At 46.6% G+C, this 14,381-nt stretch overlaps 1 protein-coding gene across 2 annotated transcripts in view; it reads right to left on the bottom strand.

Moving 5' to 3' along the window:
- The window catches only part of MARK2 (microtubule affinity regulating kinase 2), a 174,074-nt gene extending 163,548 nt beyond the window's left edge, over nucleotides 1-10,526 (bottom strand). The window contains exon 1 of one of the 2 annotated variants that reach the window (XM_063437702.1): nucleotides 10,191-10,526. Coding sequence is in view for 1 of the 2 variants with exons in the window: in XM_063437699.1 (XP_063293769.1) it covers nucleotides 9,839-9,889 (51 nt within the window). In the remaining variant the exon portion in view is untranslated. Of the gene's footprint in view, nucleotides 1-9,838; nucleotides 9,930-10,190 lie in introns of those variants that run through there. The other variant, XM_063437699.1, reaches the window with a different exon arrangement.
- Nucleotides 10,527-14,381: the final 3,855 nt, after the last annotated feature.

Here is a 14,381-nt window from a genome sequence, read left to right on the forward strand (position 1 = left end):
ACATCAGGTGTAACAGTGTGGTAGTGCATAGGTCTGCGCAAATTATCCAGTACTGTTTCAATGATAGGGTACTCTGTGTGATTGCGTGCTGTATATGTTGAACTGAGTGTGGAGCACCATAAAGGGTGGTCTAGTGGTATAAAACATAGTAGGGATTGGCGCAGAAAGTTAACCTATGTAACCTGTGTGTGGGTGAGCATGGTTGTCCGCAAGCATGTTTAGATATAGGTAAATAGAAGGTACTTTCTCGTGACTAATAACTAACAGGGTATTAGAGTCAGTGAATCAAGTACAACCTGGTCATGCATGCACTACAGAACTGCAGGAACGAAGCAGAGATAGAGAAGGGCAGATCACTTTCTTTGGACTGACCGGCAGAGAGATGAGTTGTCCCGGTTTCACGGCATGGTGTAGTGTGCTGTGGTCAGTCTCCCGGTCGTGAACCCAGGTGAGTAGTTTGCTTTAAAGTTTTCAACCTATGCCTTGTTGGGGCTGTGCTGGTCCCTGCCTCGGGTGCCCATGCTGTCGCATTTCCCTGCGGTGAGGCGGAGGGCGTGATGGATGCCGTTTGGGTGAGTCAGTAGGCTGTTGTATAATTGCCCTTGTAGTAAGGGGTGGCCGTGGCTTGCCCGTGCTGTGTTTCGTTCGTTTAGGTGAGCTGCCCGTTTGCCTCTCCGCCGCCTTCTCGTTGTTTTGGGCCTATTCAAGGGTGCCATTTGTCGCTGTGGGTCGGGCGGTAGTTGGCACGGTGGGTGTTTAGAGGTGGGTGGTAGCGGTGTCGTCCCCTGTCTCAGTCTGTGCTCAAGCTTGAGCCAGAAGTTTGCAAATATGAGTTCCAAGCTTGACAAGGGGGCTTGTTGTACCTCATGTCCGCTCGCGGGTTGTGTGGTCTCCATCTTGGATGGGCCTTGCGGCCCTCTGATGTGTTGCTCGCTTGTTTGTGCCATAGCTGGGAGGACTCCCAGTAGTGGACCGGGATAACCCCCACCGGTCCGGGGGGGGGGGGGGGGTTGCGGGGTGCCCGTTCGTCGCCATTGGCCCCCAGGCCGCTCCAGGCTAAGAGCTCGGCCGCCGCTCCCATCTAGTGCATGCCTGGCCGCATGCCTTTGCGGGTATAGCCTGCTGTCTGTCTTCTGTTCACGGGCCGCATTGCCGGTTTACCGTGTAGACCGAGGGTCAGTGTGTCGCTTGGAGTCAGTTTGCGCTGTGTTTTGTAAGCCTGAGGTGCCTCTTTAACTATCATAGCTTAGTTCAGGAGGGAGCTTCAGCTAGGCACGTCTTCCCTCCATGACAGTCAGGCCCCGCCCCAATTTTTGAGTATGTTTATATTTGAATTATGCTGATTCTGAAAATGTATGTTTTATGTGAATGGTATGTATATTTTGCAAGTTATTAATATTGTGTAAAAACTATTTTTCCTGCCTGTAATAATTACATTAACCCATTGTGTTCAGTAATTATATCACAGGCAGAGGGGAGGATTTTGTGGGAATGATTGAGTGTTTTACTTTATTGAACGTGTTTTATTGGTTGTTTTACAAAACCCTGTGGGCGGTACTATGTGTGTAAAATGTGCATAAAAGCAGAGTGTTTCATTAAAACTTTAGTTCTACTTCACCCTCAATTTGAAGTTCCGTCTCTTATTGGGGGATCTGCTACAGGGGATTGCTATGCTAGTCATACGATCTTGCTATATCACTACTAAGCTCTTGTAAGAGCTTGTTCCGGTCTTGCTCTCTGAAGGAGTCTACTGTGGTTATGGTGTCGGCTGGAGTGCTTGGAGCCCTCAGGAAGCACTAGGAGCATCCTTCAACGGATGTACCCAGTCGGGTTTCAGGTGATCCGTTACACTATCTTGCCCGGACGTTTGCGTGAAAGAACGTGTTCAGCATGTGTTTACGCCAATACATTTAATGTTCAATGGATTACTTGTTTATTAGAAAATCTCTCGTGCCCTGTCCCGTCTTTTCGATTAACAATGGGACGCGGCAGGGATGCCCCCTGTCCCCCCTCCTGTTTGCCCTCACGCTAGAATCATTTCTGGCAGTGGTCAGACGGGACGGGGGTATCACAGGGTTCGCTGTGGGAGGTGGAGAGCATAAGGTGGCTGCATATGCAGACGGCCTGCTATTTTTCATTGCAAATCCGATGGTGACATTGCCAAACCTACTTCGGGCCTTTCGGATCTATGGGGGGCTCTCCAACTTAAAATTGAACGCGGACAAGTCCGAAGCGATGCCGCTTTGTCTACCCCCAAGCCTGACGGCCCAACTGAGGGCGAATTTCCCCTTCAGGTGGTGCTCACAGAGCATTAAATACCTCGGCATCTGGCTGACGACGGACTTGACCAGACTGTTCCCCGACAACTTTCTGCCCCTATTGGCGACACTCGGGACGGACATGAAGAGATGGGGCGCGACTTGTGTATCCTGGTTTGGGAGAATAAACGCGGTCAAAATGAACCTTTTGCCGCGGCTCCTGTATTTGTTTCAGACAATTCCCATCAACCTCCCCAGGGCCTTCTTCGGCTCCCTGACCACAGCCATCAGACAATTTGTGTGGGCCGCAGGTGCAGGTGCACCCAGTTGATTCGCCCAAAATGCCAAGGCGGAGTGGCTCTCCCTTCGCTCCAAACTTACTACCAAGCGACACACCTTCTCAGAGTGGTGGACTGGCACGTACCCGACACCGATAAGCAATGGGTCCACCTAGAACGCACACAAGTCAGGGAGCGATTACCTTGGGTCGCGTGGCTACTGCGGCCCATACAGACGAGGGACATCCGGAGGCACCCGCTCATAGGGGCAACTCTGCAAGTGTGGTCCACTATTCGCTACAAGATGGAACTAACTACTAACCCGTCCCCGCTGGTCCCGGTGATTTACAACTCTGAGATTGTAGGAGGGCTCGCGCCGAGAGACGTTACTGGGCTGGGAAGCCCGGACAAACCATACTTAGGGGACTGGTGCACAGAGGGACAGCTGAAACCCATGGAAACCTTGGCCTCCCTGACACCCCTAACTGGGCTGACCCGATTCAGATACCAACAAGTTCGGCATTTCTACCACTCTCTACCGGGCAAGCAGCTGGTACATAGGGGGTTGACCAGCTTCGAGGCCATTTGCGCGGAGAGGAGGCACATACCGAAGGGAGTCTCCACGCTGTACTCCATGCTATTGACTGCAACTCGGAGCCCCCCGGCGCCATACCAATCTAACTGGGAACAAGCCACGGGTGTCACTCTCGCGGGCCCAGACTGGGAGAAGATACACACCCTCACGCACCAGGGTACGACCAGTACGAAAATGCAAGAGATGAACTATAAGCTCATGACTTGCTGGTATAGGACGCCCACCCGACTCTTTCGAATGGGCCTGTCACCAACGGCGAGCTGCTGGAGATGTGAGTCCGACGACGGTACGGACCTTCACATCTGGTGGTCCTGCCCTCTCATAGCACCCTTCTGGCAACAAATACACGCAAAGCTACGAGAGCTACTGGACTCAGATATCCCGATGCAGCCTCTACCGATGCTCCTTCACCACACTGCGATGCCTCTGGGGGCCTACAAGAGATCGCTGACGAGACACTTCTTGAATGCCGCCAAGAGCTTCCACGGCGGAATTGAGAGGGACGGGGGAGAAATGCACCCGCCTCTGGGCTCCCTGGATTGAGTGCATGGCTCGTAGGCCTGCAGGACCGCCGAGCGGGGGACCGAATAAACGGGTGAACGACGGCGCACGTGGGTGCTGGCGGATTCCCCCCATCCCTCCCCCCCGCCCTGGCCGACATCCCCCTTCCCTTCCTCCCTCACCCCCCCGGCCGACATCCCCCTTCCCTTCCTCCCTCACCCCCCCCGGCCGACATCCCCCTTCCCTTCCTCCCTCACCCCCCCCGGCCGACATCCCCCTTCCCTTCCTCCCTCACCCCCCCCGGCCGACATCCCCCTTCCCTTCCTCCCTCACCCCCCCCGGCCGACATCCCCCTTCCCTTCCTCCCTCACCCCCCCCGGCCGACATCCCCCTTCCCTTCCTCCCTCACCCCCCCGGCCGACATCCCCCTTCCCTTCCCTTCTCACCCCCCCGGCCGACATGCCCCCTTCCCTTCCTCCCTCACACCCCCCCCGGCCGACATGCCCCCTTCCCTTCCTCCCTCACACCCCCCCCGGCCGACATGCCCCCTTCCCTTCCTCCCTCACACCCCCCCCGGCCGACATGCCCCCTTCCCTTCCTCCCTCACACCCCCCCCGGCCGACATGCCCCCTTCCCTTCCTCCCTCACACCCCCCCCGGCCGACATGCCCCCTTCCCTTCCTCCCTCACACCCCCCCCGGCCGACATGCCCCCTTCCCTTCCTCCCTCACCCCCCCGGCCGACATCCCTCTTCCCTTCCTCCCTCACCCCTCCGGCCGACATCCCCCTTCCCTTCCTCCCTCACCCCCCCGGCCGACCTCCCCCTTCCCTTCCTCCCTCACGCCCCCGGCCGACCTCCCCCTTCCCTTCCTCCCTCCCTCACCCCCTCCCGACATCCCCCTTCCCTTCCTCCCTCACCCCCTCCCGACATTCCCCTTCCCTTCCTCCCTCCCGACATTCCCCTTCCCTTCCTCCCTCCCTCCCCCCCTCCCGACATCCCCCTTCCCTTCCTCCCTCACCCCCTCCTGACATCCCCCTTCCCTTCCTCCCTCACCCCCTCCTGACATCCCCCTCCCCTCCCCCCCCTCACCCCCTCCTGACATCCCCCTCCCCTCCCCCTTTTTTTTTTTCCTCTCCCTTACCATGCATGTCTGACCTTACACCAACACAGCCTGGACAGATAATGGTCACTGACTTGTTAACGCAGAGTGCGGGGCCCGGACTTCCAGGCGCACACTTGAATTGTCCACGACAGCACTCAGGTCATTACCTCAAGCCAAATACACGAGCGGGACGTAGGCGGAGGAAGAGATTAGTCCCCCCAAAAAAACACGATACCCTTACCCTACCTTCCCCCCTAGTGACATAAAGAACACGTTCTAAAGTTCAGTTTGCGCAGTTGCGCTCGGTTGTTCAGTTAACCACAGAGGCAGGGTGGGGAAATAAGGTTAACCCCTTAAGGACCAAACTTCTGGAATAAAAGGGAATCATGACATGTCACACATGTCATGTGTCCTTAAGGGGTTAAAGGGACACTCCAGGCACCCAGACCACTTCTGCTCATTGGAGTGGTCTGGGTGCCAACTCCCACTTCTCCTAACCCTGCAAGTGTAATTATTGCAGTTTTTTATAAACTGCAATAATTACCTTGCAGGGTTAACTCCACCTCTAGTGGCTGTCTACTAGACAGCCACTAGAGGGATCTTCCTGCTTCATAGCACAGGAAACCTGTGCTAGAGCGTCGCTGGACGTCCTCACGCTGTGTGAGGACCTCCAGCGTCGCTCAAATCCCCATAGGAAAGCATTGAAATTAGTTTTCAATGCTTTCCTATGGGGAGCGCTAATGCGCATTAGGTCTCCTCGGCCGGTATCAGTCTCGCCCACCGGCCGACGGAAGCACAGGGAGGAGCGTCGCGGAGGAGGAGACAGCGGCGAGGGACATCGCCGCTGCCTCAGGTAAGTCACTGAAGGGGTTTTCACCCCTTCAGTAACTGGGGATTGGTGGGTGGGAGGGAGAGAGGGAGAGAGACCCTCCAGTGCCAGGAAAACGGATCGTTTTCCTGGCACTGGAGTTTCCCTTTAAAGGAATAATCCAAGCACCATAACTAGTTGTTAGGGAGTCATGAGTGCCCTGGCTGGCACCCCTTCATTATACATAGTAAACCAGTTTGTCTTTTTACCTTGGGTTTGCTGAGCACCATATCTACCCTTCACCAATGCCAGAAAGCTAGATGCTCCTAAGCAGGAATTTCTATAAGCACACTGCCATGACAGCCAACTGAGGAAGCCTTTTCACAAGGCAAAACGCGTTTTGGACTCCTTTTATTGACTACCCAGAAATTTATCCGGTACAGATTTATTAATTTTATATTTTGATTTTTAATCTTTAATAAAGCACTTTTTTGGAACCAACTCCTCTGGACCTGGTATATCCATTACTTAAAACCGGCCAAGAGGGAGAAAAAGAGCACCAAGCACTTTGCAGAAAGCACCTTATACTGAAGGAAAAAAGAAAGGGTTTGGACATCCTTGAATAGTCCTGAGGCGCATACTACCGGAGTCATATGAGGATATGACTCTAGGCTTGTGAGAGATATTACTCTACTTTTTACATTTGAATCTTTGTTTACTGTGTTGCACTATTTGCTGTATAATTTTATTTTACAGAAAATTGACTGCATTGATTACCTAGGAGCTCCACCTTTTTATATGTATGCATGTATATTATGTGTTTTTAAGTGGTGTAGGGGTTACCACTTTTTTTTTTTTTTTTTGGTGTTTTGAGCATTATTTTCTATTCACCTCCATATTGTGCACAAAATCTGTTGTACCAAAGCGTCAAATATAGCATTTTATATTTTTCATTTTTTTCACATTGAAATTCGCCAGATTGGCTATGTTGTCTTTGAGACCGTATGGTAGCCCAGGAATGAGAATTATCCCCATGATGGCATACTATTTGCAATAGTAGACAACCCAGGGTATTGCAAATGGGGTATGTTCAGTCTTTTTTAGTAGCCACTTGGTCACAAACAGGAAAATTGTTCCCCTTCCCTCCCTCTTTTTTTAGTGTTTCTTTTCCTCCCCTGTCAGATAGTGTTTATTTTTATAAAATCTAAGTGTGTGTATATATATTTTATTTTAAAGTTTTATTTAACTTTTAACAGGCACTGCTATGGACAGCTATTCCGTCCATGTGATCGTGAGGTTCTCGTGATCACATGGCCCAGGAGGGCCGGATCAGCTGCAGGGGGACTCTCTGGGATGCCAGGTAAGTCCCCCAATCGCGATCGCTGGCGAGCAAGTACCCTGGGTGGTGAGGACATGCTGTGCCGCCCACCAGCGTTTAGAGCCGGGTGCCCAAGAGAAAATAGCACAGGCAGAAAAAAAAAAAAAAAAAAAAGTGACAAAACATTTTTTAGATACATAAATGAGAAAGGGAAAGTATAACAAGGCTTAGTTAGATTAAAACAAAAGGAAGGTATGTAGAAGAGGATAAAGGTCTAGCTGACTGCCTCAACGAATATTTTTGTTCAGCATTTAAAGATGAAAACGAAGGAAAGGGGCCTCAGTTAGGAAAAACGACAAATGAGTCATTTGTTACATGTGAGTTTACAGAGGAAGAGATTCTATTTCAACTATTAAAAGTAAAGACAAAAAAAGTCAATGGGACCTGATGAGAATACACCCAAAGTTATTAAAAGAGCTTAGTAGTGTACTAGCAAAACCATTAACAGATTTATTTAACCAATCATTGTTAACAGGAGTAGTCCCAGAAGATTGGAAGTTAGCAAATGTGCCAATTCACAAGAAAATTAGTAGGGAGGAGTCAGGCAACTATAGGCCAGTAAGTCTTACTTCAGTAGTGGGGAAAGAGAGCCGGGCGGGAGGGGGTCCCTGAGGGTGGGGGCACCCTCAGGGCACTCTAGTGCCAGGAAAACGAGTATGCTTTCCTGGCACTAGAGTGGTCCTTTAAGCTGAAGTGGTCTGGGTGACTATAGTATCCCTTTAATATTTTATTAGTGATATTGCAGAAGGTCTTGATGGTAAGGTATGTTTTTTTTGCTGATGATACTAAAGATATGTAACAAGGTTGATGTTCCAGGAGGGATAAGCCAAATGGCTAATGATTTAGGTAAACTAGAAAAATGGTCAGAGTTGTGGCAACTGACATTTAATGTGGATAAGTGCAAGATAATGCATCTTGGAAGTAAAAACCCAAGGTCAGAGTACAGAATATTTGATAGAGTCCTAACCTCAACATCTGAGGAAAGGGATTTAGGGGTGATTATTTCTGATGACTTAAAAGGTAGGCAGCCAATTAAATAGAGCAGCAGGAAATGCAAGTGGAATTCTTGGTTGTATAGGGAGAGGTATTAGCAGTAGAAAGAGGGAAGTGCTCGTGCCATTGAACAGAACACTGGTGAGACCTCACTTGGAGTATTGTACGCATTACTGGAACCGTATCTTCAGAAGGATATTAATACCTTAGAGAGAGTTCAGAGAAGGGCTACTAAACTGGTTCATGGATTGCAGGATAAAACAAACAAGGAAAGGTTAAAGGATCTTAACATGTATAGCTTGGAGGAAAGACTAGACAGGGGGTATACGATAGAAACATTTAAATCCGTAAAGGGAATCAAGTAAAGGAGGAGACTATATTTAAAAGAAGAAAAACTACCACAACAAGAGGACAGTCTTAAATTAGAATGGCAAAGGTTTAAAAATAATATCAGGAAGTGTTACTTTACTGAAAGGGTAGTGGATGCTTGGAATAGCCTTGCAGCTGAAGTGGTAGAGGTTAACACAGTAAAAGAGTTTAAGCATGCGTGGGATATGCATAAGACTATCCTAACTATAAGATAAGGCCAGAGACTAATGAAAGTATTTAGAAAATTGGGCAGACTAGATGAGCCGAATGGTTCTTATCTGGTCACCTTCTATGTTTCTAATGTAACTCTCCAGGCATCTTAACCACATAACTTATTTTGAGTGATGGCTGGAGTTTCCTGTATGTATCTCTTGATTCACTGTTAAACCATTTACAGTTTAACAGTTAACAAGGGTCCTAGGTTGCCCATGGCACGTTTACCCCGACCATTCGAAACTCCTACAGATTGGTATGGCTGTTTGAGAAATAGGCTAAAGTGATAGACTGATGTGAGTGCTCTTAGCCTATAATTACTTAATTTACTTCTCTGGTTAACAAGGAAATGTTTGCAAGAAACAATGGCACAGGCAGCCTGTAATTATAATTCCTACTTAAGCAAATGGTTTAAAGGGATACTTCAAGCACCAAAACAACTTTGACTTAATGAAATAGTTTTGGTTTATAGATCATGCCCCTGCAATCTGACTGCTGATTTCACTGTTGTTTAGTAGTTAACCCCTTAAGGACACATGACATGTGTGACATGTCATGATTCCCTTTTATTTCAGAAGTTTGGTCCTTAAAGGGTTAAATACATTACAGGCAGACATAGCCATAACACCCTAGCTTAGTATGTAAATACCAGAATGGAAGATATAACCAAAACAAAATTCAGATTTAAGCAACACTGTAAACTTCAAAATTACTTTGAAGTGTACACAACAGAATGCTTTTGTAGCATAAAGGTTACCCTATGAAAATTAAAACATTGCTATTCCTAAGAAACACTTTTTACAAATTGTTAGTTCCCATGTCTCTAGCAGCTCTCATTAAGAAAGCCACTAGGGTATTCAGAATACAACAGATTCAATAATTGATCATATTGAAAATCTGGTATTAACAATACCTTGCAAGACTATGGATATGCATCCAATTCTTTCTTACAGGCAAGTTTAATTGTGATTTTAAAAAAATAAAGTGGAGCTAATTAATCAAATGTATTGAAGGGACTCATCCTAATATTTATTATTTGTGTTGCTTTACTACGTACCTTGTGTGGCTTGACGTCTATTCAATACAAATTTGTAGGAGTAAAAAACAATAGTGGATTCAAAACGTTTAATGATACACATTATCTATGCAGGTAAGACCACATTAACGATAAATATAACATTGTTCTTGCACTCAGCATTTTAATGCACAATATTACAGATGCATTTGTGTAAATTATTGATGACAAGCCCTCACACTCTTATAAATCACATCAATGTCCAGACAGATTAAGATGAAGGTCAATGTGTATAAAGGTCTGCAAAGGCACACATCCACACACTTACCTGCTCTGTGTCACGCTCATTCACGGTTGGTAGTGGCATTCGCGTGGACATTTTATTTATTTATGTATAATATCCACTTTGGCAAGACCATTGGGGGGGGGGGGGGGTTGATATGCCCAGTGAAAAGTGTGTTCCTAATCTATAGATATATCACCAGTTATCATTCCTTCACTCCTGTATAAAACAATATACTTCTATAGCAGAGGAGGGGGCAGCAACAAAAAACAAACAAAAAAAGCAAAATAACCTACTTTTTGTGAAAAAAAACACCAAAATGGCTTAACAATACTTCTACACAAACCAGCATCAATATGTATCTACAGTAATGCTTTTAATGGAGGTTTAAACACACCTGTGTTGCAGAATGCAAGCCGGTACCCTGTCTAGGCCTCAGGGGCTTTACATTCACCAGCTCCCAGGGTTATTATAGAGCAGGCCACAAGGAATTGGGGGGCTCAGTGTTGGACCCTCTCCCAGAGCCAGAGCCAGGCCTCGGGTGGGTCAGTACAGGGTGCAGCCGCCGGTATTAGCGAGCAGAGAGCAGGAAGCACACAGGTGGCCCATGAATCACTCACCTGCCCCCCTCCTCACACTCACAGAAAGGGGAGGGCAGGGGACAGGCCGGATCTCCCAATTCACACCCTGATATTTACCTACAGGTAGCCACAGAGACTCCCTGAACACACCCTCTCTCTCTCTCTCTCTCTCTCTCTCTCTCTCTCTCTCTGCTTGGGGCCTCACACAAAATCCTCCTCCTCCTGCCCCCCTCACTGCGAATAATTAACGCCGAGCCCAGCCCTGGGGAGCCCACGGGTTAAAGCTGAGTAAGGTGTGAAGTTGTTTGTAGTGGTGGCATGAGGGGAGGGCGGGGTGAGAGAGGGAGGGGGGGGGGTTGTGTGAGTGAGTGAGAGAGTAAAGCAGCAGGTTGTTTTCCCGCCCAGGTCTCGCGCTCTTTCCCACCCACCCCTGGGCCAGGCCGGCGCGCGCAGCGGGTCTCGCTCTCTCTGGTATAGTCCAGGTGTGTGTGTGTGTGTGGTGAGTGGCGCGCACACGCGCGCGATCTCTGACTGCGCGCCCTCGCGTACCGGGCCGTGCTCTCTCTCCGGCAAAGGGGGAGGAGGAGCCAGCGGGGGCGCGCACGCATGACCCAAACGTGTCCTCCTTCCCTTCCCTCCTTCACTGACTGCAGTGTTCCTGCTGTAAGCTGAGGGGTGCGCGCGCCGGCTGTTGGCTGCGAACTCAACACCGCCCCTAGAGGCCAGTGCGGGTATCAGTAGAGTATATTCACGTCACTGCAAAATTAAAAATCTGGAGAGAAAAAATATATATATTTTTTTTTAACTAATCTTCGACTTACAGTTTTTGTTGGTGTTGTAGCCTAAATGTTGCATTTCATATTTTATTTTACAAAGTTTAGTAAAAAAGAAGTAAAAATAAATAAACACGTAATGGGATGCGTTGGGACTTTTGAAATTAATTGAAATGTCCACATTAGGGGCACGGTGTCCGAAGATACTACCGCCCCCATCAAAAGAATGGCAATATGTCAAATAAAATAATGATTACCTGGTGGAGCACATAGTCTGTTCTTTCTCCTGGTGCAGACCGGTTTAATTGCTCCCTTGTAGTTTCAGGGATCGAGTCAGAACGCCGGCACCAAGATTCCGAGCCTGCACTCGGATTTTCTTACCGAGCGCAGGACCGGAAAGAGTAATTAAATGATCTATCATGTATTCTTAATTTTACAATATTCCCCTACCTATTTAGGAATCTTCTTACCTATCTTCCCTCGTTACACTTGTCTCACTGTCGCCACTCCGCTTCCCTGGCTGAGATTATTAAGATTGATGATCTCAGCCTAATGCTTTGCTATGGAAAGTAGTGAACATGCGTGGCAAATCTCAGTGCTGAACCAATCAAATGTTGTTCTTGTGCTGGGAGCCGATGCCACTGCTGTACTCTCACACATGAGGTCTATGGAGCATCCCGGCAAACCGCTGGATCCTCCATAGACAGAGCCGATTCCTTGCAGCTGTCATTGGCGACTGCTGGGGATATTGACACGTCTAGACGGCGGTATCTCGGCCCAGTGTCTAGGAAAGTTGGGTGTAGGAAAAATACATGAGACAAAGTAGTCTTTACTTTGTCTTATGTGTTTAGTTAGAAATAGATTAAAAAAATAATAAAAAAAAAAGAAAGATAGAGTAGGCAAGAGAAAGAGAAAAAGAAGCGATTGGGACAAGGTAAGTATGGCGTGAAAGTTCATTATACATTTTCAGCAACAAATTTATAAATAATAATTGATAACGCTGCATGCTTGTACTGTGATGTGTTGCTCACTTCTTTCTTTTTCAGTGTCGCCCGTTTTTCTCGTGTTTTCAGACTTATCAAAAACAATCCTATTCACATGTACAACTTTATATTTCTTACACTATAGAATCCCTTTAAATCCACAACATTTACATAGTTCTCTTTGAATAGGTTATAAGACGAGTTGATCAACAAGCAGAAAGCTCCCCTTAACAGTCCGAAGTCCAAGTGTAAAAGCATGCAAGCGCCATGGATTGTGGTATCTGCAGGAGATGTGGGAAAAAAGGTAACAAGAAACTAGGAAGTAATGGATACCTATGCAAAACATTTTTAAATGTGATTCTACTGAAACTTTAAAGGATAAATACATGGGGTAATAAATAGCGGATACTAGAACTGGCAGCTACATACGTTCACAAGCGTCTGGAAATGAGTAATAGCTCAAAAGTAGAAAAGTATGTGCGCTCAAAAGTAGATACTTTAGAAAATATATGATATATTTATTGAAATAAAACTCATATACAATAAATATAAATAAGATAAATCAAAACAAACACTAAATAAATAAAAATAAAAACATGAACCCACTGTTGTCAATGATGCACAAATGAACTCTATATTATAGATACATAGTGTAAAATAGAATATCAAAACAGCTGCCTAAAAAGTAACACAATATATGTGAAAAAGAAACAACATAAAATATATACAAATAAAAGAGAAATAATAATAATAGTACCTGCCTCGGTGTGGGCCCCCCACCGAGGTATATATGAATGGAAGTCGGTATAAAATTATATATATATTGTTTGGGTTTATTTTTTTCTAAAGAACACTTCAAGCACCATAGCCACTACAGCCTGCTGTGGTGGTTATGACGCTGGGAAATGCAGAGGTATCCTCCCACAGTCAGATGCCAAGCCATTTTAGCATGCCAGCATGTATAAATGTTTATTGTATGTGTAAATGAAATGCAGGTGAGTATTTGGGTGTTGCAGGTAATTTACCTGACCTCACTAGGGTGAAATTGTGCAGATACCACCAATAGGCAAATATATATCCTTGTTACGACTCACTGTTAATTCATCCTCTATTTAGGATTTTTTTTTTTTCATCAGTAAAAAAGCAGCTGGCAGTCTGCTCAGTAAAGGGGTTATCCTAACAGGAAGGATTAATCTTTATATTGAGCCATAGGGATCAGCCCATTAAATACAGCAGTTGATTAAAGGACCGTCAAGTACATTGCTTGTTTTAAATGGAAGGAACATATCGCAATATGACAGTAAAATACACGAGATTCTTTACTAAACTGAGAATTCAAAGTGAATTTCAGATTTAAGGCCAAAGTAGTTGCACTGAGAGCATCACTGATTTAGAGAATTTTCCCAGTTCGACTATTATGACCTTAAATGTAAAATTCCTTATAAATTCACCTTGAATTCTTACTATAGTGAATAAACCTGACATTCTTTATTGCAGGAAAAATATCTTACTTTAAGGATCAACAGCATTCACCAAGGGAGATAAAAAAAAAAAATTAAAAAAAATAAACAGCTCAGTTTACATGAAAACATTGGTAACTGTATAACAATGTATGTGCACAATTCATTACTTATCCCTAGTGCACCCTAGTGATAGGGTTGGTGAAATCAGTGGCACCAGGATGAAGACTTTGTAAGTCAAATTGAGTTGTGCGTTTACCTACGTGGCCTTTTATGTGGACAAGGACGTTGTTTCTGTTCCTCGTCTCTCTCTATGCTCTCTTTATGCTGACTAACAGGTACAAAGGGCCGAGCTTGTGACAATGATTGGCAGGGAGCCATGAGTGAGGCACGTAGTTCCATGACCAAGGTAAATACGGCAGTGTGGATTTGTAGTACATGTAATCTTATTTTTCAGACCTCACAAACACATATTTCTTAGATATAGGGGCTAAGTGAGAACAGTATAAAAAATCCTGGAAAGTGAAATCCTCCCCCTTTGAAACCACGTCTCCTGTGTCATCTCTGGTGTCGTGGGTCAAGACACACGTTAACGCAGAGTGGAAAATAACAGCTCTGAGCAACCTGTAAGGGTTATTCTGTAATGTCAGGATTTTTGGAATTCAAAGAGAATTTCACATTTAAAGGACCACTCTAGTGCCAGGAAAACATACTCGTTTTCCTGGCACTAGAGTGCCCTGAGGGTGCCCCCACCCTCAGGGACCCCCTCCCGCCGGACTCTGGGGAGAGGA

This window comes from Pelobates fuscus, chromosome 12 (assembly GCF_036172605.1).
Source record: "Pelobates fuscus isolate aPelFus1 chromosome 12, aPelFus1.pri, whole genome shotgun sequence".
Classification (NCBI taxonomy): domain Eukaryota; kingdom Metazoa; phylum Chordata; class Amphibia; order Anura; family Pelobatidae; genus Pelobates; species Pelobates fuscus.